The 24,867-nt window shown below is 36.2% G+C and overlaps 1 protein-coding gene across 6 annotated transcripts in view; it reads left to right on the forward strand.

The window, feature by feature from the left end:
* CDK8 (cyclin dependent kinase 8) overlaps nucleotides 1–24,867 on the forward strand; it is a 171,630-nt gene that overhangs the window by 83,814 nt on the left and 62,949 nt on the right. For 3 of the 6 annotated variants that reach the window (XM_067562899.1, XM_067562898.1, XM_067562900.1), the window contains one exon: nucleotides 1,652–1,792. In XM_067562899.1, coding sequence (XP_067419000.1) covers nucleotides 1,652–1,792 — 141 coding nt within the window. Of the gene's footprint in view, nucleotides 1–1,651; nucleotides 1,793–4,802; nucleotides 6,300–8,678; nucleotides 10,717–11,055; nucleotides 11,128–24,867 lie in introns of those variants that run through there. The other 3 variants (XM_067562901.1, XM_067562903.1, XM_067562902.1) reach the window with 3 other exon arrangements.

The following is a 24,867-nucleotide window of genomic DNA, read 5'->3' on the forward strand; positions in this document are numbered from 1 at the left end:
TCATGATTTAGCATTTCTGCCATCTTTAACTTTATAATAATGGATAGTGAGATGAGAATAGATATATCTTGGATGGAAGTATATTTTAATCTAAAAAGTGTAATGTGCCTTATAATTAGGTACAGTTCAGTAGGCTATGACTAAGGACTAGTGCAAAGAGAAACCATTCTCAACTATAACTGGACACAGATGTTCTATTCCACTTTAGTACTTTTTATATTGATGGTACTGAAAGTTTTAAACTTTAGGCTTACCTTTTACATCGGTAAAAAAGTGCTGAAATCATGCCATTTATCTTAGACTGCCAAATTCTGAAATGTATAGAGCATGAGGCTGATGTGTCCCCCTTTTTATGCTTTGCCCATGTTTATGAAATGATGAAGTACTGATGTTTAGGAATACATCAGTAACTTTTCATTATGATTTTGAAGGATAGAAAAGGTGGGCATTTAAAAAACAAAACCAAAAAACTTTAAAGTTCTGAATTAGCTCAGGGGGTTCTGATGGACACTTATACCTAGGAGAAACTGATCCACATATCAGCAGCCACATGAGTAACACATAGCTTTAGGTCTCTTACATTAGATGTAAGAATCCAAATTCCCTAGCTGTTTTGGCTCCTGGATGATGACAGTACCTGAATGAAAACAGTCTGGCTGTGTTGCAGTAGTGCCTAGGAGACCAAGCCATGTATCAGGCTCTCCTGTGCTAGACACTGTACAAAAACATAACAGATATAATCCTTGCCCCTCGGATACTCATATAAAGGAGAAAATACTTGAAATGGTAGCTAATGCTGTGGCACATCCTCTTCTATTGAAGGTGGTAGCATCTGATCTTCAAGCATCACAGTATACCATCTAGGAGTCCTGTTGGACTGCGTTGCTTCTGGATATGCAAATAGTCAGAGCCATAATAAACACTTTCTACCTATGACTCACCAGATAAGTAACTTTTGGGTGGATGAATTGTGAACCTGACAATGTGGATGGTTTCTTCCAACAATTACTTATTAATTTTGGGGTCTGCTTTTTCAGAAGGTTGGAAGCAAACAGTTGTACACACATGCATTTGCATTTCCTGGTCAAACTACTTTAAAAGAGTTTTTAAAATTCCAAAGGAATAAGTTTGATGCAAATATTCCCTTGCAGTGATTGCAACCCAAATACTGCATTGTGCTAGTGCAAGAGAATCTGAAAGTGACATGGACTATAAATTGACTGATTTATTATTGTGCTGAGATGCAAAAAATAAAAAGCATTTCAGAGAGTTGTGTTCTTAGTTTTAATAAGCTACGGTGTTAATGAGGGGTGAAAATTTGTTTTGAAAACTGACTTTTAAACTGGTAATAACTGTAACATTTTTATTGCGGTAGTTTTACATGAAAAACTTCCCAGGGATAATGTCTATCATTTTAATTTCCTTATTAGTTCTTATCAAAAAACTGTTTTGTATCATAATATTTTAGATACTATTATTCTTGTAATAAATAATTTTTAAATTATATAGCTTCAAACATGTATAGCAATAAAAAAGGTTAAAAGAGCAACTGGCAAGCCTACACAAGGAATCATTGGAAGTTTCTCTTTTTTGTAAAACATAGATCAAAGCATTAAATTTTTTCTGTTACTATTGATATTTTCTCTTCCAGCACATAATCAAGTTTCACAGAGCATCTAAAGCAAACAAGAAACCAGTTCAGTTACCTCGGGGAATGGTGAAGTCGCTATTATATCAGATCCTAGATGGTATTCACTACCTGCATGCTAACTGGGTGTTACACAGGGATTTGGTAAGTTGATCTGCAGTGGGGATTAGCATGGGGCAGAAGATTTCAGAGCAAAGATGGTTGTCTTTATGAGCAGTCATTAACAAATAGACCTTTATGTGCCAAGACCATAAATTAGTAACTATAACTAGTAAACTAGTAACTATTCATTAAGGTTTAGTGGAGTAAATCTATTTTATATTATTTTACTCCACTAAACCTTAATGAATAGTCATATACTATGTGTATAAAGCCTGCTATTATTTGACATGGTTCCATTCTTATAAAAATGACACACATCTGATTGGTTTTTATTTTTTTAAGTCATTAGGAATTGCATATGTATGTAACTGGCAGTTGATATTTGGCTGTAAGCAATTTTTAAAGTAAAAAGGCATGCGCACAATTTAAAAAAAAAAGAAAAGTACCTATTAAAAATGTAAGAGAAGATACTAATATGTATATTTTAATACATTGGGATATAAAACATAAAAGGTTATTCAAAGGCTTACCGATGTTGTTGCTCTGTAGATTTCTTTGAAGGCCTTTTGCAAATAGCCCTTGTTTATCATAAATACATTACAAGCAAAACTTTGACTGCCTGAAGTAGAGTTTATTAAAAATCGAAGCAAATTGCAGTTAACATTTAAACATGATTAAAAATGTTATTCTGTTTACTATATATTTAGTAGCCCCTAGAACATAAACTCGTGACTTTTTGCATAGAATAATAATAGATGGTGTATCTGACTGCTCCCATTTTCAGAGTTAAATCCTAAATTGCCCTTTCTTACTGCACAATTATCTGTAGCTTTCATTCCTTTCTTCTAAAAGCCAGTAAATACGAGGGTTTTAATAGCACATTCTTTTCAGACAGTCTCTGAACACAATGCTGTAAATGATCATTTAGCTCCTAATCACTAAAATTTCAGTAATGCATAGAAATAGCATATATAGCTTCTGATGTAGAGCTAGTCTGACCATTCACACGCGCACACCTGCAGTGCTAATGTTGATTTATATTTAAGCATTAAAGCCTATATTAGCTACTACAGTGTCACAGTTTTAAGACTTTCATCTAGTTTTAATAAACCTCTTTGAAATGTAGTTAATGATGGTTATTTTATCTTTCATTCCCATGCCTAGCAAATGTTTAAAATAGTGCCAATGGTATTGTGTAAATGGATGAAACAGCTTTATCCTCTATATAAAATTGAATTTTCAGAGAACTGAAAATGTCAAGAAACTTTTTGTTCATGAAAGTAATTATACTGCATGGATATTACATATTGCCAATTTTATAAACTTGAAAAAAGAAGTCTCAACACTCAAAGGAAAAGACTTCTTTGTAAAATTTGTAGTTAATATCTTTTCATTACTTTTTTTTATGAACTAAAAGAGTAAAACTCAAAAGTGTGTAGAAATTCTAGTAATTGGTTAGAAACCTTGTTTCAAACCAAAATATACTGTTTTATTGCAACTTTGTCTGCTCCTTTATCTTTCAGTGTATTTGTTAGAGTGGTAAAGAAATCAAAAGAGAACAGTCCTGAAGAAGTTAAATTTTGTTGCTGTTTCATTTTCTACAGTTTCAGAAAGTTTATAAACATCTTTTTTTAAAAAAACCTTGTTAGAATCAGAGTGCAAAAACTAATCATACGTTGTGAACTGGATGGCTCGGGAGATTGGTAATTTATGACAGAGCCTTTCACATCTGTGGTTTGAATATAGTCTAAGTTGGTAGTTGCCAAAAGTTACAGCATGGCTATTTGGTGACCTGTGTGAAGTGATTGGTGGTTTCAATCCACCATGCAGGTTTTCCTATTGCAAAAATCACAATTGCAACTGGCAGCTTCCTTTTAGTGGTTTGAGCAAAGAGGCCAAGAATGGACATGGAGACTGAGCTGCCCTTTCATGCCAAGAAGCAGTCCCAACAGAACACAGTTGAGGTTTGTTTGCCAGAAAGTTATTACTTAATATGTTTATTACAGTGGTGCTAACGACCTAACGAACCTTGGGTCATATTGTGCTAGGCAATATACAAACAAAGAGTAGTAGACAGTTGCTGCCCTGAATAGCTTACAAGTTAAATAGATGAGACTTGGTGGGGAAAGGGATATAACACATAAGCAGAATGAACAATGTGAGGCAGCAAATGTCATATTAGGGCCATTATTTTTGTGTGTGTGTATTTAATTCAGAGGGTATAAGTTAAATGAAAAGAAAAGGAGGGGAATGGGAGGAACAATATAGGGGAGAAGAGGAGCAGGTGTGGAGTGAAGCTGAGGTGAAGAGACTGAGAGAATGGGAGCAGCAGCGGGATGGTAGGTGCAAATAGCCAGTCAGCGCAGGGCACAGAAAGTGCAGTTAAAACTTTAGAAAGTTGCCCAATGGACCAAAGGTCCCTGCTTTGGTAGCATTTGCCCCTACCAGCTGGAGTCTCTGCCTGGCTCCTCTCTGTAGTTTTCTTCCAAGCTCATGTGATAGGGGGAGGGGAAGCATCACCTGGGTCCAAATGCCCCCAGAATTGATGGATCTCCTCTACTCCGTTTTTGGACCAGGAGGATGCTTGCTGTAGGCGTGCCTGTGTTTGTACCCCATTTTACCTTCTCTGCTCCAATACAGAAGCTTGTGCTGCGGCTGTCTGTAAATCTGTAATTTTTACTGCACTTGCAGTTTTCTCCACTCTTGAATCTTCTTTTAGAGGGGTGACACATAGGGTTTGGGCAATAACCTAACTTCCGTTTATGCAGTAATGCGCTGAGAAAATTGCTTTTTATTTTTGCTGGTTGTGTTGGAGCCAAACAGTTAATCCACAACAATCACTGGGAGTCCAAAAATGACTGTCTATTTCCCACTGGACTCAAGCGAGAGTGAGAATTTGCATTTAGAATACAATTCGCATGCATACACGTACAATCTTATTATAATAGGTTTACCAAATCTGTGAAATTATAAAACCCTTGTTTTTATTCCTTTTTTTTTTCCCCCTTCACTTTAATGTATAGCTTCTTAAGGTCTCATCTTAATCTTTCAATGTCTGTTTTATCTAACTTTTTTCTTTGAACACTTCTTGTGTTTTTGACTGTCCTTTTATATCTCATCTCAAACACTTCTCTGATTTTGCCTTGTTTTAATTTTCCTTCTGCTGTCTCTTCCCAGGTTACTATTTTCTCTTCATTCCATTCCTCCTCTCTCCTCTTATTTTCTTTACCTTTGTCTTCACTTCTTTCTCAGCATTCTGTTCAGCTGTCCCTTATCTCTTTCCCATTCTTACCATAACCCCATTGTCTTTTTTTCCCTTTCTTCCACAGTACAATGGAGGGGGGATAGAGGATCTTGAAGTGGGAGGGGAGCAGTCTTAAGGTTTTCTTTCCTTCTGAAAGGAGAAGGAACAGCTGTTCCTTTTCTTCCTTCTCATGGGAGTGGACAAGAAGCAGGCAAAGCCAATAGTGGCTTGAAGGATGCCAGATTGCCATACTAACAGCATGAGTCAACTGTCCCTTCTTTCTACTGAGAAACTGAGCACTGACCCCAGCAGTGTAGCAGACTGACCAGCAATGAACTGCTGCTCCTGTACGCTGCAGTTCAGGCGTAGCTACTAAAACCCCAAATGAGTTCAGGAGCACATCCTTGGAGCTGACTGTTCCCCGTCTGCCTCTTTCAGGGGCACTCCTGAATTTTGATGCTGTATCCTGTTACAAGGATGCATCACTAATTTGCCTCTCAGATATAAAAATGGAAAATTTCTTTTCATAGAACTCTACTGAAGAGGAGAAATTAGTGATCTACTGTATCTCTTCTTTGTAAAGGGATGCTTAATTATAAATTAGTGAAAGATGGCTACATTTTCTCCAAACCCATATATTGATACATAATGGTTCCTATATAAAATACAATGTATAAAAGTATTTTGAGTCTTCAGTAGTCTGAAGTTTGAACACTTATTTTTTAAAAGAGTAAGATCAACTTAAAGTAATTGGCATGCTGAAAAATACAGTACACTTACTTACATTGGCTACAGATTAAACTTGGAGTAAAACATTTTAGTGAATCTAAGCAATTCACTCAAGGGTATTTAAATGGCATGCTTGATATTGCCTGCAACCTAATCATAATAGAGCTCAGGTAGTTTACAAAAGTAAAATTTTAGTAGTTTTAAACTTAAGTACAATTCAGTATGTGAGAAAAAAAGAATAAGGAGAGTGGACTTCCAAAAAGTAGATTTTAACAAACTCAGTGAACTGGTAGGTAAGGTCCCATGGAAAGAAAATCTAAGGGAAAAAGAAGCTGAGAGATTGTATGTGGTGCTGTAGCTATGGTGATCCCAGAATATTAGACCAAGGTGTGACCTGAAGGAAGAGCTCGGTGTAAGCCCAGAAGCTTCTCTCTCACCAATGGAAGTTGGTCCTATTAAGATGTTACCTCACCCACCTTGTCTCTTATGAGAGCTGGAAGTTTCCCAGATGCGGTATTGAAGGCACACTAGCGAACTATTCTGATGTGAAGAAAAGCTAAGAAGACTAATTAAGAGGTCAGTATGGCTCCAGCAGGAGCTCTTTAATGACCTGAAAATTGAAATGGAATCCTTTTTTTTAAAAAAAAAAAAAAGTGCAAACATGAATAAATTGCTAAGGTTGAGTGCAAAAGGATAGCACAAGCATATAGGGACAGAATCAGAAAGGCTAAAGCACTAAGTGAGTTACACCTAGCAAGGGACATAAAAGGCAATAAATAAATGTATTAGGAGCAAGAGAAAAACAAAGGAAAGTGTAGGGTTACTACTTAATGGGGAAGAAGAGTTAATGATGATGGATGACATCAAGAAGGCTGAGGTGTGTCTGGTTTTTGCCTCAGTCTTCACTAAAAAGGTTTATTGTGACCAGATTAACACAATTAATATTAACAAGAGGAAAGGAACACAATCCAGAATAGGGAAAGAACAGGTTAAAGAATTTTTAGATAAGATAGGTGTATTCAAGTCAGCACCCTGGGGTACTTAAAGAATTAGCTGAAGCAGTCTCAGAATTATTAGTGATTTATCTTCAAGGACTCACAAAGGGTGAATGAGATCCCAGAGGACTGGAGAAGGGCAAACATAATATGTATCTTTAAAAGGGGAGCAAAGAAGACTCATGAAATTATAGATCAGTCAGTCTGACTTTGATACCTGGAAAAAAACTGGAACAAATTTATTAAATCATCCATTTGTAAGAACCTAGAGGATAATAGGATAATAAGTAATAGCCATCATGGATTTATCAAGAACAAATCATGCCAAACTAACCTAATTATCTTTTCTGACATGATTATTGGCCTAGTGGATAGAGTGGAAGCAGTAGATGTGATATATCTTTTAGTAAGGCTTAAGTAACCCATGACATTCTCATAAGAAACCAGGGAAATGTGGTATAGTTGAAATTTCTATAAGTGGTGAACAATTGATTGAAAAACTTTGTGGGCTGTCTCTGTACTATGAGCTAAAGTTGTGATTCTCCTGTTGTGTACATATATCTAGTGGGGTTTCACAGGAGTCAGTCCTGGGTTAGGTGCTAGTCAATGTTTTCATTAATGATTTGGATAATAGAGTGGAAAATATGAAAAATATAAAATTTGTGGGGAATGACAAGCTGGGAAGGGTCGCTAGCACTTTGGAGGACAGGATTAGATTTCAAAACACCCTTGATAAATTGGAGAGTTGGTCTGAAATCAATAATGTAAAATTCAGAAAAGACAAGTGCGGCATACTACAGTTAGGAAGGAAAAAATCCACTGACCAAATACAAAATGGGGAATAACTGGATAAGCAATAGTAAAGCAGTAAAGTATCTGGGAATTATAATGAATCACAAATTTAATATGAGCCAACAATGTGATGTGGTTGTGAAAAAAGCTAATATTCTGAGGTATATTAACAGGAGTGTTATGTAAGACACGAGATAATTGTCCCACTCTCCTTTGCACTGGTAAGGCCTCAGCTGGAGTAGTGTCCAGTTTGGGGTGCTACACTTTAAGAAAGATATGGACAAATTGGAGGGGGTCCAGAAGAGAACAAAAAGGATAAGATTTAGAAATCGTGCGCTGTGAGGAAAGGTTGAAAAACTGGGAATGTTTATTCTTGAGAAAAGACGACATGGGGGACAGGAGATCTGATAAGTCTACAAATATATTAAGGGTTGTTGAAAGACTATGGTAATTGATTGTTCTTCATGTCCACTGAAGTTGGGACAAGCAGTAATGGGCTTAATCTGCAGCAAGAGAGGTTTAGGTTAGATATTAGGAAGTTTTTCTTAAGTATAAGGACACAGTAGAATCTCAGAGTTACGAACACCAGAGTTACGAACTGAAAAGTCAACCACACACCTCATTTGGAACAGAAGTACACAGTCAGGCAGCTGCGGGGGGTGGGGAGGAAGCAAATACAGTACAGTACTGTGTTAAATGTAAACTACTAAAAAAAAGGGGGGGAAAGCAGCATTTTTCTTCTGCATAGTAGTGTCTGTATTAAGTTAATGTTCAGTTGTAAACTTTTAAAAGAACAACCATAACGTTTTGTTCAGAGTTAGACATTTGTGTTACAAACAACCTCCATTCCCGAGGTGTTCGTAACTCTGAGGTTCTACTATTAAGTTCTCAAATGGGTTATGTTGTGGAATCCCCATTATTGGAGTTTTTAAGAACAGGTTAGACAGACAACTGTCAGGGATGGTCTAAGTATACTTGGTCCTGCCTGGCTGGATTAGGTGACCACTCAAGGTCCCTTCCAGCCCTACATTCTGTGTCTGTGATTTTATGTGGATGTGTACTTTAAATGGTGTAGTGTTGGGTTCTTTTCTAGGACACTAATGACAGAAATTCAGAAAGTCAAAACATATGTTTGTAATGGCATTCTTTAATTCTCTCTGTCGTATAGAATCCATGTATGGGGTAATTGGAAGAAGCAGCTGATGTGAGGAAGATGACTGCTACCTGTGGAAAAGTATTTTTGAAAGAACGTTAATGTAGTTTCAGCTTTTTGTAAATTTTTGATACATACCTCTAAATCATTTCAGCAAATGAATGCCAAAGTACACTTAGATATAAACTCTTTATATGTTGATTTGTACACTCTGCTTTTGATGACATGACTGACAACAATTCAAAGATAATTGGTGTACTATTGCTCTATCTGTAACGTGAAGAGGAATAGGAACTGTTTTTAATTCTCAGTGAACTTGCCTTAAAGTACCTATTTTCATTTTAATAGCATATTGCATTTAAATTTGATGATTAAGAGCACATTTATTATAACAATGCTATTGGATGGCTTAAGATATCTAATATATAATAGGTGCCAATCCTGTGCTCAAAGAGCTAATCCCACACTTTAAAATCACAAAGTAGGGAAAGAACTGTCCATAGATATACCTATTCCAGCCTATACCTTCCTTAACAGCCTTAGAGAGGAGAGACAAAAGATGGGTTTTGCAGCATGCTTTGAATACAAACATTCTGGACTCCGATAGACCACAAGAGGTGGAAGGTGGAATGAGTTCCAAAACAGGAGCCCCTCGCCCCCATCCCTACCACACACATAGAGAACGCTCTGCTAACATCTCTTACTTATATTAAGGGAGCTTGAGCTCAAGTGTCCCTTGGTGATCTCAACTATCACTGTATGTTTTGGAAAGAGATGAATTCTCAGGTAACCAGGTCTCAAACAAGTTAGGTCTTTATGGTTTAAAAGCAGCACCCTGAATTCCACCCAGCAGTTTATTGGAAATGCATGCAGGTCACAGTGCACTCATCTAATGTGCATTTGCTGTAACCTACAAATGCACAGTTTGTAAAGAAAACTGGAGGAGGCTTGTGTATTTTTAATTTGTGAAACGACAAAAAAATGGAAGTGTTAGCTTTAATTGTCAAGTAGTGTATAGATTCCAAGGTATTTTAATTATATTAACAGTTACCTTCCTATCTGTGTCCTTGTAAGAATTCATGAATGTGTTTAGTAAAGCTTTGTTTTCTTCTTTGGTATGTTAGATCCTTTGTTTCCCTTTGTGTTAGAATTAATTATGATTTTCAAAACACTAATTGTCAAAATAATATCTAGTGAATCGCTTTTTAATGTTGTTGTCTTTAGGGAGCAGAACCTTGTTTGCTGCTTATCTTACATTTCTGGAATGCTTGTTTCACTTTTCTTTTTGGAATGAATTTAATGTTCACAAGGTTGGTGTGGTTCTACACTGAAAAATAACTGTAAAAATGACTTGATAGCATTCCATCTTTGTGTCTTATTTTTTAAAAAATATATTGCTTTTGCAAGTAAACACTTCCCCTCCTCCCCAAATACCAGCCCTATAGCTCAATCAGAGATTTAAGTCAAACTATTTCCTTTCTTCTTGCATAACCCCAATAATAGTTCTGTAGGTCAAACCCTGCTCTCAGTAATAACTGTGCAACCCTGTTTCAACTGTAGCTGATTAGAAGCTAATAACACATTCTGTTGATGAACAGGAAGGAATAAGATCTAGCTGAGTGGTCTCTATAATGTGAATAGGAGCAAAGATTTTCATGAGAATTTATATAAATGCAAATCCCAAGTAATAAGTATACTATAGTAGAATTCCTATTTTATAATTGGAGATTGAGTTAATAAAAGTGAACATCTCAATTACATGAGGTGTGGTGTATAATTTGCAGTGTAGTACACTACATCACTTTCTTCTTGTCCTTCAAACCACTACAAAGAAATTTCTAATATATTCAGTGCATCAGAATGAGGGGATTTTGACTTGTTCTTCATAGGCATCATTTTTGTTATGTGATTTTTATTTTTCTCCTCCTCAGGAAAAATCGTATAACTGATTGTAAGATTATTGTTTGTAAAATCAAGGCTCTACTATATTGCAATACTACCAGCCTTCAGATAAGCAAAACGAATGTGTGCACAATACTTAAAAATATCAGAGGTAACAATTGTATATAAAAATTATAAAGGGTGATTTCAAGTAAATGCATGCAAACAGATTAAATGGTTGAGAAAGTTTGACAACTTAATCTCAGTTCCAAGAATCAATCATTTTAACTGAATCAGAGGAGACTTTCAAAAATTGGAAAGCCAGCCCATGATATTCCAATAGAAAGTAACAGAAATTATGGCAAGTGGATATTAAAATTGAAATTAGGTGGGATAAATGGAAGTTGGAAGTGCAAATAACCAGACGTAATAAAATGTAAAAAGGGAGCAACTGAGGATAAGAACATTGCAAAGAAGACTAACAACTTCTTTGCTTCTGTCTTCTCCACAGGACCATTCTTTCTAAGTAATAACAAAGGCAGGGCTCCCCAAGAGGCTGTTATGGAAGCTAAATGGTCAGGAGGTGAGAGAAATTTCTCTTTTGGATTATAAAAAGAACAGTTAAATGAAGTAGAGTAAGTATTTAATGAGAAGGAAAGAGTTCCACCTACTGAATCAGTGATACTTTCTTTGATTCAGCCTGGTCATACTTAATGGCAGATGGTTGCTCACAGCACAGAATGAAGTGCTTGAGTCCAGAGCTGTAAGATTAACAGCATGTAGAAACTATCCTATATCTTCCCCTGTAGGACACCAAGAGTATTTAGTAGAGGCATCAGAATAGTTTAACTTTCAAGGTTTTTGTCGAACTGGATGCAACATTGCATCTTTCTGTAGCTACTCACCTCTGTATTTTCTCCGGCCTCAGAGATGGGGCACTTTCATAACCACATTACATCTGAAAGGACATGTATTTGAGCTTGCACATATTGAAAATGGGCTATATCACCTGAAATGTTACCTCTCTCACATTTTTTGTACCCCCATTGAATTAGGACGGGGTTCAGTGCTACTGCCTGTCGATTTCGTTAGCTAAAATTCTTGGAAGTGATATTTTCCAGTTGTGATTTCAGTGTAGACTGACTTTAACTCTGTGAAAGATAAATGAAAAACTATTATTCTGATTTACTTCTTCAGACATAATCAGGACTTATAGTATTTTATTTCATAGCCTTCTGATGACTTGCAGATTAATTTAATCTTAAAAATAAAATTAATATGATAGGTGTCCCTAAACCTCCAGCTGCCTGAAGTTGGGACTGGATGATGGGATGGATCACTTGAAATTGCCCTGTTCTGTTCATTCCTTCTGAAGCATCTGGCACTGACCATGATGAGAAGACAGGATACTGGGCTAGATGGACCATTGGTCTGACCCAGTATGGATGTTCTTACGTTCTTATTTAGCGGAAAGAGAAAAGTTAATATCTGAAAAGCATATTTTAAGTCTTCACTGACCATAGTTAGAAATCTTTCATAAAGATTTTTGCATTTGATCACTGTAACTCTGAACTTCCTCTATGCAAATGAAAAAGCATAGTGTGTGGTGGTGGGAAGGAGCACAAGTTTTAGGAGTAAATAGATAACTATGGGGAATGGCAGAGTAAAATTTCTGGTATAGACAATGTCACATGGAGCAACTGAGGCAAGCAGGCCTACCAGGGAGTCTTGTTTCACCACAAGCAATGGATAAATAGGGCTTCACAGCCACAGGAAACAAAGCCAAGAAGCTCAGTAAATGCAATATTTTTATGATCTAATGTTGTTTAATAATTGATTGACCTTTATGAATTGGTGGTATCTTAGGCAAGGGAACAATACTCATTCAGGAAGGACTCAATTAACAGAGCTTACTCCAAGATGGGCTCAAGTTTAAGCATTGCTGCAGAGGAAAGTAAATAAATTAAATCTTTCAAAGAATAATTTCCATGCTGGCATCTCAGTGGGATGAACTCTTTTTTTGTTCCAAACCACACTTGCTTATGGTCCAAGACTTATCCAATGCTGAATCCTGTGTCTGCATCAGTAAGGAAGCCCTGGACAATATGGATCACTTCTTCTATCTTGGCTTAACTTTAACCAGCTCACTTAGCCTTGATACAGAACTTGATGCGAGTATCGGCAAAGCCTCTGTCACCTTTGGCAAACTTACCTCACGTGTCTGGAATAACAAGCTGCTAACCCTGAATACAAAGGTGTCTGTTTTATCAGGCTTGTGTCCTCAGTATCCTCCTTTATAACTGTGAAAGCTGGGTCACATACTCCAAGCAGGATCGGAGATTGAACAGCTTCCACCTTCGCTGTCTCAGAAAAATCCTTGGAGTCACTTGGGATCACTAACAAGAAGATCCTTGAGCGAATGACCTACAGTCTATGCAGATTATGCTGGATGCATGCAGGCTTTGCTGGCTGAGACATGTGGAGTGCATTAATCAAATAGTCTGTCAAAAGTTGTGCTCTATGGCCAACTCAAGAACTACCCACGATGCAGAGGAAGTCCAAAGCATTGATACAGCGACACAAACAGGAAAAAGTCAAACTGATTATCTTACATTTTCCCCAGAAAGTACAGTTTCTGAACAGAATAACAGAAGAACCATTCTTACTTAAACTAAGCTTTCTCTTAGCAAGATTAAAATCTGGTCAACCACTGAGGCTAGAAAAAGAACAAAATATTCTAGCACAGCACTTGCCCAAATATTTTAACAAAAATTTACTTGTGAAAGTCAGCTTTATATCATCCAAATCCTCATTTTTATGAACACGGGATTTTAAAAATCACATGCTTTCTGCCATATTTAATATCCCTAGAGAAATGGATTTCAGTTGGAGAAAAAGCAAGTATTGGTGTCATCAAATCATCCTTCTGCAGATATCTTTATTTCTGAAAATGCTCGACCAAGTTTTATTTTTTTGATCACATGGACAACTAGATACTAATACTTTTCCCAATCAAATTTCTCCTTACTTAACCCTGAAGATTTACTGTATTATCTTTTAGAAACAATCTAATATTTCCCTCCAAATTATCCATGAAATGTTCACAACAGCAACAGAGATGGCTGCAGTACAAGACTGCTACTATACATATTTGAATGGTTGATTATACATAACTTTTGTAAGTACAGAATTATTCAGTATAGTCCTAATACACTAAAACTACTCATCTACTTATTTTACAATTGTAAAAGTACTCTAATGGGATCTCATTAGCTATCAGGCAACTATATGCAATTAATTTAAAACTTGAAGAACTATATACTTTGGAAACAGTTTTTCAAGTGAAAACCTCTTAAGTAACTATTTAACACAGTCTGCATGTATATTCCCGCTAGGCAAACAACGAGGCCAACTTTCAAGGGAGGCTCTAATTTCTTCCAAGGGAGACTCAAGTAAACCCCTGCAACCTCCCAATCATTTAATTATGCTTCTTTTACACAAAGATTTAGCAAAAGGCATAGCCACTTATATCCAAATACTCTAGAAGTGGTTTTTCTTTTGCAAGCAATGACATGAAAAAATCCAACACTTCCCATTTTAGCACTTCCCATCTTTCTTATGCATTCCATTTTAAAAATATGTATATCAGAAGAACTCTTCATGTTTTCTTTGTAAGTTAGGGGAGAAATATGGTAACATCAGGGAAACTGTTTAATCAATGACGCTCTCACATGTCTGTATCTAATTTGTGGCATGTTCTGTATTCAAAATATGCTAAATAAAGTGAACCTCCACTAAGGGGCACCTCCAACAGGCAATACCTTCCCTTCTTAAAGATGACCCGCAAACGATTTTTTTTTTAAATGGGGCTTCTTTTTGGCTTCTTTATGATTTCCAAAGAAGTTCTAGAATGCTTTTAAAAGTTTTTTTTTTTAACCTTAGACATATTGGAATGTTATGGTCTGGTCTGGGTTTTTTGGAAGATTTCCAGAAGGTCAAAAAGACATTTGTGATCTTTTAACACCTTAATTGAAAGGCAAATATATGGAATATTTAATAAAGGCTTCTTTTATACAAAATGTTACTCATTGAGTTTAAACAGGTAGTAACAAAAAATCCAACTTTGTTTTAAACAATGACTAAAAATAAATTTCTTAGAATCATAAAATCGTAGAAGATTAGGGTTAGAAGGGATCTCAGGAGGTCATCTACTCCAACCCCCTGTTCAAAGCAGGACCAATCCCAGCTAAATCATCCCAGCCAGGGCTTTGTCAAGCCACACCTTAAAAACCTCTTAAGGATGGAGATTCCATCACCTCCCTAGATAACCCATTCCAGTGGGTCTTAATTCAACTTTCATTCTCAGTGATGTTACCATGTCACTTATTCTCCAGTTATTGTAGAGTCTTCCAGTCTAGACAGAACCTGAATTTCTAATGGAGAAAAAAAATAAACAGAATTTAAAAAACAAATGCAAAATAGAACACTTTTCTGGCATTTTATCATAAAGCAGCAAAAAATATAAGCGAAAGTTTGTTTCCTCTGCAGGTCACTTTTTAAGAGATCACTGATATAATTACCAAAATTTCAGTACAATTTTGTTGTCCTTTTAAAGAATCAGCCTTTAATAAAAAATAAATGTTCACTTGCCCCTTGCATAGTTACTTCAGATAGGTTTCACTGTGTGTGGTAAAAGATGAAGTGCTTTAAAGCTAATCCAGGCAAGTTATTTTGATTCTGTAGTGGGTTTTTTTCTTTAAGAATATACTTTGAGTTTCTGTCTGCAAGATGACATAGGCCACAAGTCATTATCAAGGTCATTTCTCTGAGACATACACTGCAAAAACTGAGTCATCTGCTGATTACAGGAAAAACTGAAAATGCAAAACAAGGTTCCTTGCAGCAGTGTGTTTCTCAACCATATAAAAGGATTATAGTGATGCACAAATTTTCAGGAGAGAGAATATTTTTGACTAGCTCGTTTCTTCTCCAGTTCTTCCTTCTGCCAGTATTACAGTGAGTACATACAAAAGTGCAGGTCTCAGGGTGAAAATATTGTGCATTATATAAATCTCATGTTGAAAAGAAATTTAATAATAATCAAACCAGTACACACAACACTCTTTGCTCAAAAAGTACACCAAATGAAATTTCCAAGCCTCACTTGTAGTGGCTTAAAAATGGATGAACTAGCTACTTCACTTCAGCTTCTCTTCAGAAGACATTTTTTCTGCCCATTTAGCAAAGTGACCTCTAACATTTTTCAGAGACTCTTGCCTTTCACTTTATAGGCCTCTGGAAAATTTGATTTACTTGGTTGCTCAGAGTTTAGAAGCCTTCTCTCCTTGTGCTATTAAGCAATAATGAATGAACAGGAAACTTAATTTTCTGACTGGTTACATCCTTGCTAAGTAAATTTATAATATTCTTTTGGCATCTAGGTTATGCTGCTCTCACTCTTTCGGGCTTCAGGCAGATATAGTAAAGCTATGTCTTGCAATCTATCAAAAACATCGTGAATGAAGGTTCGCAGTACCAACTTGTCATTGTAAAACAGAGTATTTGAGCAACACAAACATTGTTCCTACTTCAGAAATACTTCAAGGATACAACTGTTTTGAGACTATCCACATTTATGGAAAGGAAATAGCACTTAAAATTTTAAGTACTTTTCCATATACTTTCTCATACCTGGCAGTCATACCCCGACCAGTCCATATCTATGCTCAGTATGTCCATTAGGGAGGAGATTATGGCTGCTTGTTCTCCTGTGTCCTAATGTTGTGTCTGAGTTTCACAAATCAGATCCCCTTTGAGATGTACAGTCAAATTCCCTTCTCTGTTAAATCCTGTATGGTCTACCCACTGTGAAGCAAAAACATAAGCAGCTAAATCATAAGCAAATAGTCAAATACACCAAAAAATACAAATAATTTAAGTATGTTAGAAGCAAGTAGCCTGTCAGGGAACTGCTGGTTCTACTGGACAACTAGTGGGTAAAGAGAGCAATTAATGCGGATAAGCAGAACAAAAAAAGCAACAATTTTTCATCAGTCTTCACCCCGATAATGTTGGTAGGATACATAACCTTTCAAGTAATAATATTACCAGGTATCTAATCATGGTGCTGGAACAAACTGATACATTAAAGCAAGAAGTCTTCAACTAATCTGAAGAAATAAGAATGAAGTGACTATAAAATAATCTATTTTACCAAGAAACTGGGCATTAGCCCACATACTCTTACAGAGCTATTGGAGTGATCCTGGGTATTAAACTACTGTGCTTCAGTTCAGTGCCAGGTAAACTGGTTAAATAGTTATTTATGAAATACCTAAATGATCATGAGAGCGAGACTAACAAGCAAGGCTTCCATAAAGGAAACTTTAGAGATAACATCAGTTTGAGTCTCAATTCCAGATTCTCACGACTGGCCTCTGAACAGAGGTAACAGGCCATAAGAACTGGAGATGCATCAGTTAGAACAATATCCGCTCCTGTTGTGAGTCAACTATGGTTAGAAAATAAATGTCTGGAAAGTTCCTAAGCTACTTGTGGTAGAGCATGCTCTGTAAAACATAGCCCTAGAGAATGCCTTTAAATCCCTCAGCAGATAAAAATCTTAAGAGGTAGTGTAATTTCCTACATGACTGTCATTGGAATTAAGAGATCCAGGAGTGAGAATCCTATATGAAGATAATGAGTACACTTAATTTTGCTTTCAATCTACTAGAACTGTTTCAACAAAATATTGGATTTGATAGATAAAATTTTATTTTTGAACTTCAAAGAGACCTTTGAAGAGGCTATTAAGAGGCTAAAAAGTCACTGTGTAAGAAGTAAAAGTATTATCATGGAGCAGAAACCAGCTAAGAGACAGGAAACATTTGGAGTAAATGGTCAGCTTTCCACCTTTCAAAAGATTAATGGTGGGGTGTCCAAGGGCTTTGTACCAGAGCTACTGTTTGTGATCTGGAAAAGACCATGAAAAACAGGGTGGCAAAATGTGCAGGTGACAATTATTTAGAAATTTTGGATCTGTGGTTGCTTTACCTTACAGTAGTGCAGTTTGATGTCTCTCTCTCACTCACTCACACACACATCCCCCCCTTTGGTGTAAAGCCACTTCTGGTGCCACTTCCTCTCTTACCCCTCCAGGCTTCCTCTCTTAGGATGAAGAGCATACAACCTAGCCTCTGGGGCATCACTGTGAACAGGACATGTGTCTTCTACTCAGTGCTTAGTGGTGGTCCAGAAAACAAACAAAAGTTAAGATTTATAAAGAACAATGTAGAAACTACTGAAAATATTATAGAACCATTAGAAAATTGGATGGAATGCCCTTACTTTGAACCTTATTCAATTCTAGTCATGCAATCTGCAGGAAAATATTTTGTCTCATAAATTGAATGACCCAGATATGAGCAGTGAAAATGACTTGGAGGCATGAAATGATGTCCATATGATGGAGGAATGAAAGTTAGGATTGTTTTAAAAGGCAGGTGGAGTGTGGGGAGGGGAAGGAAAGAGACATGACAGCAGTATATAAAATGAATGGTAAATTGGGCATTCCTATATGCCCTTTTTTGTAATACAAGAGCAGTTGATGAAACTGAATGGCAACAAATTTAAATCTGGTAAAAGAAAACGTTACTATACAGGTTGTGTAGAAGTCAGTGTCACAAAAACCTATACGTTAGAAACCTGGCTTCAAAACTAGTTAGACATTTTAATGGGTTATAAACTGCCACAGTTTCGTTAAGTAAAATGATAAATATAGAGGGATAATAAGCCCTTCTGCTTCAGGGCATAAACCAAGTCAACCACTAATTGCCTGGAATTAGGAAGAAATTTCCCTTTTAAGCAGGTTATTCCATTAGAGTTTCTTGCACCTGCTTCTGAAGTCTCTGGTACTGGCCACAATCAGAGACAAAGTACTAAATTACATGGACAGTTGGTCTGATTAAAATATGGCGATTCCTATATTTTTATGATTTCTAGGCATAAAAGAGGGTAGTTCTGCTTGATGCAGTCTTCATCAAGGCAGATGCCCTTTGGTCCTGTTGGGGGAAAAAAGATATAATGATTAGGTTTTGGACCTTGAAATCATTGACTCTTAATCTTGAAAAAGGTCTATAAATGATCTTCAGACAGTGTCTAGGCTGGCTGGACTACCTCCTTATTTGCTCTATACAGATATAGTTGAATCATACAGTGTCTGCTAAAGCCTTCTCTTTTCCTTTTTAACATTTTGTCCTCATTCTAGCACCACAGCAGTCAGGATTAGCTTCCTCTGAACCTAGGTCTAGCAAAATCAGCAAGGACAACTGTAGCAAACTGTGCAGAAAATACTTTTGAGCAAGACTAGAGCCCCAAACTGTTGCATTTAAAAAGCTTGTATCTTTTCAGATGCTGAATTTGTCTGACTATATAGTCAATATGGTGAAAAACTCCAAGCTGTTGTATGTTTCAAGATTCACTCCCAAATATTTATCAATTATTGAATTTAACAATCACTTTTCAGCTGTAATAAATTTAATTTTCATCACATTTTTAGAACATTTTAGTGTGTGTGTGTGTGGGGGGGGGGGGGTTAAATACCCTGGAGGGTAGGGATAGGATACAGAGTGACCTAGACAAACTGGAGGATTGAGCCAAAAGAAATCTGATGGGGTTCAACAAGGACAAGTGCAGAGTCCTGCACTCTAGGACGGAAGAATCCCATGCACTGCTACAGACTGGGGACCGACTGGCTAGGCAGCAGTTCTGCAGAAAAGGACCTGGCGGTTATAGTGGACAAGAAGCTGGATATAATTTAACAGTGTGTCCTTATTACCAAGAAGGCTAATGGCATATTGGGCTGCATTAGTAGGAGCATTGCCAGTTGATCGAGGGAAGTGATTATTCCTCTGTATTTAACACTGGAGAGACCACATTTGGAGTATTGTGTCCTGTTTTGGGCCCCCTACTACAGAAAGGATGTGGACAAATTGGAAAGAATCCAACGAAGGGCAACACAAATGATCAGGGGGCTGGAGCACATGACTTATGAGGAGAGGCTGAGGGAACTAGGCTTGTTTAGTCTGCAAAAGAGAAGAACGAGGGAGCATTTGATAGCAACCTTTAACTACCTGAAAGGGGGTTCCGGGGAGGATGGAGCTAGGTTGTTCAGTGGTAGTAGATGACAGAACCAGGAGCAATGGTCTCAAGTTGCAGTGGGGAAGGTCTAAGTTGGATATTAGAAAAACTTTTTCTCTAGGAGGGTGGTGAAGCACTGGAATAGGTTACCTAGGGAGGTGTTTCTCTTACTGCTAACTCAGGGGTGTGGTTCCTACTATTTAATCCCTGGGGTTCTTTTACCTACCTTAGGGGACACCATGATCAAGGTGAAGCAGAGTAATCAGTTAACAAGGACTATCTTATTAAAGAAACGAAAAGAAAACCGTGAACAAAACGACACAAATGATAAACTTCTTACTTCCTACAATTTCTTTTGTATGTCTCTCTGTGGAAAGCTTTTAACAGAGATTACACCTTTGACAGTGAATCTGCCTTTCATGGGTCACTTTTCTCTTGGTAAATTGTGATTAAAGCATATTTCTTAAAATTATTGTGAATTCAGTATTAGTATTTTATTTGGTACTTAAAACTATGTATGGGCAAAATAATTTAAGGGCAAGTGAAGCCTGTTTAGTTAATAATAACCTAAACAGTTTATAATTGGGCAAAGTAAGTAATCTTAACTAACTCTTATGAAATCAAGGAAAATATTTAAACTAGTTATTGAAAAGATGCCATTTAAAGAGCTATCTTAAATTTGAATATTAAGAGTCTATTTAAGTTCCACTGTGTCTCCATTTGCCAGTGTTTAGCCCGTCTTCTTTCCAGGAATATGTGGTTTAGCCTTCTGGAGATTAACTGAAAAAATGGTTAGTAATTTGTTACATCATCTTCATATCCGAATAAAATGATTACAAGAGTTTACCTTGGCATTGTATTAGTTAATGTCCTCTCACCAATTCATGTTGAACTTTTTGGGGTGGCTTTTCTTCATTCAAGAAGAAATGAACCTTTCTCTATTTTTCTTATCTGTGGCAGCTTTCCTTAAAGATTGAGAGGAGATGTTGTGGAATGATTGCTTTCTAATCAGAGTAGGTGTGGGGTTGGGGGGCAATAGGATGCTCAATTCAGAGTCTTTATCTTCTCCTTCCTATTTTCATGAAATTATAGGAAAACTGCTCTTTCAGATTTGTTCAGATTCAAATGGGTTGCTCTTTCATTAGCTCTATGCCTTAGTGGATAGTCCTTAGGAGCCTCTTCATCTTATGAATATGTAGTTTATTAATGAACACGCAACATTTAATTGCCTTTGTTCTTGTCGCAGGAAAGCATCAGAATTAAAACTAGCTTTGAAAGACCTTTTATGCTGTACATTCTCTGCAATATTTGTTCAAGTTTATTATGGTTTGACAGGAAATGAAATTCTATTTTCAAAAAGTCCAAACACTCCTGTTCTTTTATATAAAAACCCTCAAAACAGTCTTTTAAAATTAAATAACTTTTAGGGAGTCTTTAGCTTCAGTTTCACGGTCAACCAATGAAATAAATAGGCAGCAGATTTATAAGTAATATAAAAAAGTACTTCTTCCCATAACACACAACTTGTGTAACTTGTTGCCAGGGCATGCTGTAAAGGCCAAAAGTATAACTGGGTTCAAAAAAGAATTAGATGAGTTCCTGGAGGATAGGTCCATCAATGAGTGTTAGCCAAGATGATCAGGGATGCAATCCTGTGCTCTGGGTGTCCCTAACCCTCTGACTGCTGTAAACTGGGACTGGATGACAAGGGATAGAGCACTTGGAAAAATTGTCCTGTTCTGTTCACTCACTCTGGGTGTGTCTACATTGCAATTAAAGGCTTGTGGGTGGCCCATGCCAGCTGACTTCAGTTCGCAGCGCTTGGGCTCGTGGGGCTGTTTAATTGCAGTGTAGACATTCAGGATGGAGCCCTAGGACCCTGTGAGGTAAAAGGATCCCAAAGCTTGGGTTGCAGCCCCAGCCTGAATGTCTACACTGCAATTAAACCGCTCCTTAGCCTGAGCCCCATGAGCCTAAGTCAGCTGGCACAGGTGAGCCACAGATGTCTAACTACAGTGTAGACCTATCCTCTGAAGCATCAGGTGCTGGCCGTTGTCAGAAGATAAGATAGCTGTTCTTATGTAAGTTGTTGAATCTTCATGACGACTTTTGGAAATACGATTTGTCTTGTTTTTCTGACATGGATTAGAGTTTGCTTTTGCATTGCCAGTAATTAATTAATTCTCCAGAATAGTTTATATTAATTATCTTTAAATGGCTTCTTATAGTAATTTAGCAAAGTCATTAGGTTCATATAGTTTACATTAAAGCATTTTACCACTTACATAGCAATGATATTTGGAGCTATATTAAGAGCTTTGCATTTTGCAAGTCTCCATTTCACAAAGTTTTTTGCCACCTTAGAATTTTAAGACATAAACAGAAGCTTTAAACATTTCCAAGTACACATTTTCCTTTAAAGTTTAAGAACACGAGCAGGTTTACTTGCAAGAGGGTGGAGATTGGTCGATTTATTGTTGTGATAATACACCCTACATACCTTTCATAGACAGACCTCTTCCTAAAACATGGATGTTTTACATGGTTTGTCATCTTGATGTTTGCTTGCCTGGGAGATGGAAGCAGAAACCTTCTGGAGTTCTTTGATTATCTTTAACATTTTGTAACACAACTAGCTAAATGTATGTGTTATTTCCAAGTATCCGGGATATAACAGACTTGTAGCTATATTTTAATGTTCATAAAAGGCAAAAAAACAAGTTTGTAACAACTTAGTAAAAAAATAAGTTGCAATAATTTTATTAATCATTTTTCATCATTATTGAGGTCTGTCCTCTACGGTTATGTGATGGTAGTTTTTCCCATGAAACTGATAATATAAAGATGTATTTATGGTTATTGGAATCAACTCCTTGCCTCCTTACATATATTTAATATAGAAAAGCAATTTTTCTGACTTAGGTCTTGCTTTAATATTATTTTTCAGGCCTGAAGTGTTTAATTACCTAGTATATTCATGTTTTGACCTATTTCCTTTCAACTATAATCCAGCCCAGATCAAAGTGACAGAAAGCCTTGCATATTAGACCATGTGCTGGTTTTAATACTTTATATTGCCCCAAGTTGTCAGTAATTGAGTGACAATAGTGCAAAGAAGCTATAGGACTGTGTTTGGAGCATAAATATGTAATATTGAAGCCAAAAGCTTCCATATGGATGAAGCAGAGGTGCAATAGGCTGGTGGTAACTAGCAGAAAACTGTCCTGAATTGGCAAAGATGTGCATTCTTGCACTTCCTCTCTTTCCTGAAATCAAAATCCTTTGAAAACGTTGTTAAACTTAGTTTGTTTTATACTTGAATAATGACTTTGTATTTTGGTTTTGGTAGACTTCAAAGATTGTTTTAAATGGGAATTTTAATTAGACCCCTGAGATTCTTTGACTTAACCTGTAATTTTATGCTAGATGGTCATTATGGAAAAAATAACCAATAGAAAATATTTTATTAGTCTAAAATGTATTGTTAATTTTCTGTATTAAGCAGAATTGCTAATTTAAATATTAAAAATCCAAATATTTATGTATTAATATTCAGATTTAAAATATAGTTGGGTAGTGGGGTGAGGTGGACACATGTTTTAAATGCTTAAGATCCTTTCATTTGGTCACTATACATTTTTTTTTTTTGCCTTTTCTTGGTATTTAACCAAAAACAGTGTCCATTTTAATAGGCCTATGTCTGGTGGTTTCTTTTTCATAGGTAACATTTTAAAATTTGGAAGTCTGCTGACCTAATATACTGGTGTAGTAGTCCTGACAATGGTAGATAACCATTATTCTACATTTCTATCAAATTTCTTCTATCACTCTAATCACTATCTAATCACTATTTCTTCAAAGTTGAAAGCTTCATGTTGAACTACTTTTTAAAACAAAAAGTTTGTTCAAAACAGCCATTTCTGGGATCTTTAATAAAGACATAAAGGTTGATCTATATTATGTTTACTTGAGGATTAAGAGTTAACGGTTTTTCACAAACAAATTTACTTTATTTATAGGCTTTGTGATTGAGTATGAAATTGGTTGTGAATTTCTAAAGGCTAGTTCAAGGCTAATCCGTTTTTTTGCTGTATGCAGTTTCCCTTGTCATTGGAACTAGATGTGAAACGATGAAGCACATTAATATTTTAGATTTGTACACGTTTGATAGACAAGTATTTTTCCAAATATGTTACAACTTAAAGAATAACAGACCTTTAAACTTTCCACTGATCTTTCTGAAACTTTGATTTTTTTTCTCCACTGTGAAGGAAAAAATTGCTTGCTCATGCAAAATTTTCAGTTTATATACAATCCTAATTTCTCAACAGACGTTAACATACAACTAAAGACGATGTATTTTGTATGTATTCATGGTTGTGAATTTGGATATGTTCCTGTGTTGCCTGTCGGTGCTAACATGTTTAAGTTCACAAACTAAAACTGTTGTTAACTCTAAGGTTAGGCCTACTGGCTTTAACAGCGCAATGTTTAAGGCAATGAAGCGACAAAAACAAAATTATTTTATGGAAAAGTAAAACAGCTTGTGTAGTATTTTCTTTTAATTAAAAAAACCCAGCTTCAAAAAGCAAAAGTTCACTATAATATTTGCAAAATCTCTTGGCTCATCAGAGCTGATGATTGGTATTTTTGTTGAAATTTTGTTTCAAAATTTTTTTTGTTTCAACCTGTTAAATTAACTTTGATGCATCCCTTTTGTTGTCCTTGGTATATAATCAACATATACTTTAGTACCTGTACCCTTTGGAATGTAGGATTTTTTTGCAATCAAAAATTTAGTTTAGGGAGGTTACTAAAAAGGCATATGGTAAAATGAATCTAAAATACAGGTATAAAGAAGGCAAATCTAATGCTCATGTTTATCCTTTTCCATAATAAAAGAAGGTGAAACACGTTTACATTTAAAGACACACTTAATTGATAAAGAATTTTTTTTTACACAACTCATAATTCAGCATGTGGAACATTATTGCCACAATACAAAAAGGATTAGATGTTTAAATGGATAACTGTCTTTACAGTACCCTAGATAATGCATATGGGATATTGGGTACCACAGTGATGGATGTGTTAGAATCAGTCCTCATATTTCAGGTCAGAAGTGCACCACTAGCCAGCCAAACATGTATGTTGGGACCTTTGTTTCCACTGGTTTGATCCTGCA

Source organism: Emydura macquarii, unplaced genomic scaffold (genome assembly GCF_026122565.2).
Source record: "Emydura macquarii macquarii isolate MOO-44397 ecotype Brisbane River unplaced genomic scaffold, CSIRO-AGI_Emac_v2 contig_2473, whole genome shotgun sequence".
Lineage (NCBI taxonomy): Eukaryota > Metazoa > Chordata > Testudines > Chelidae > Emydura > Emydura macquarii.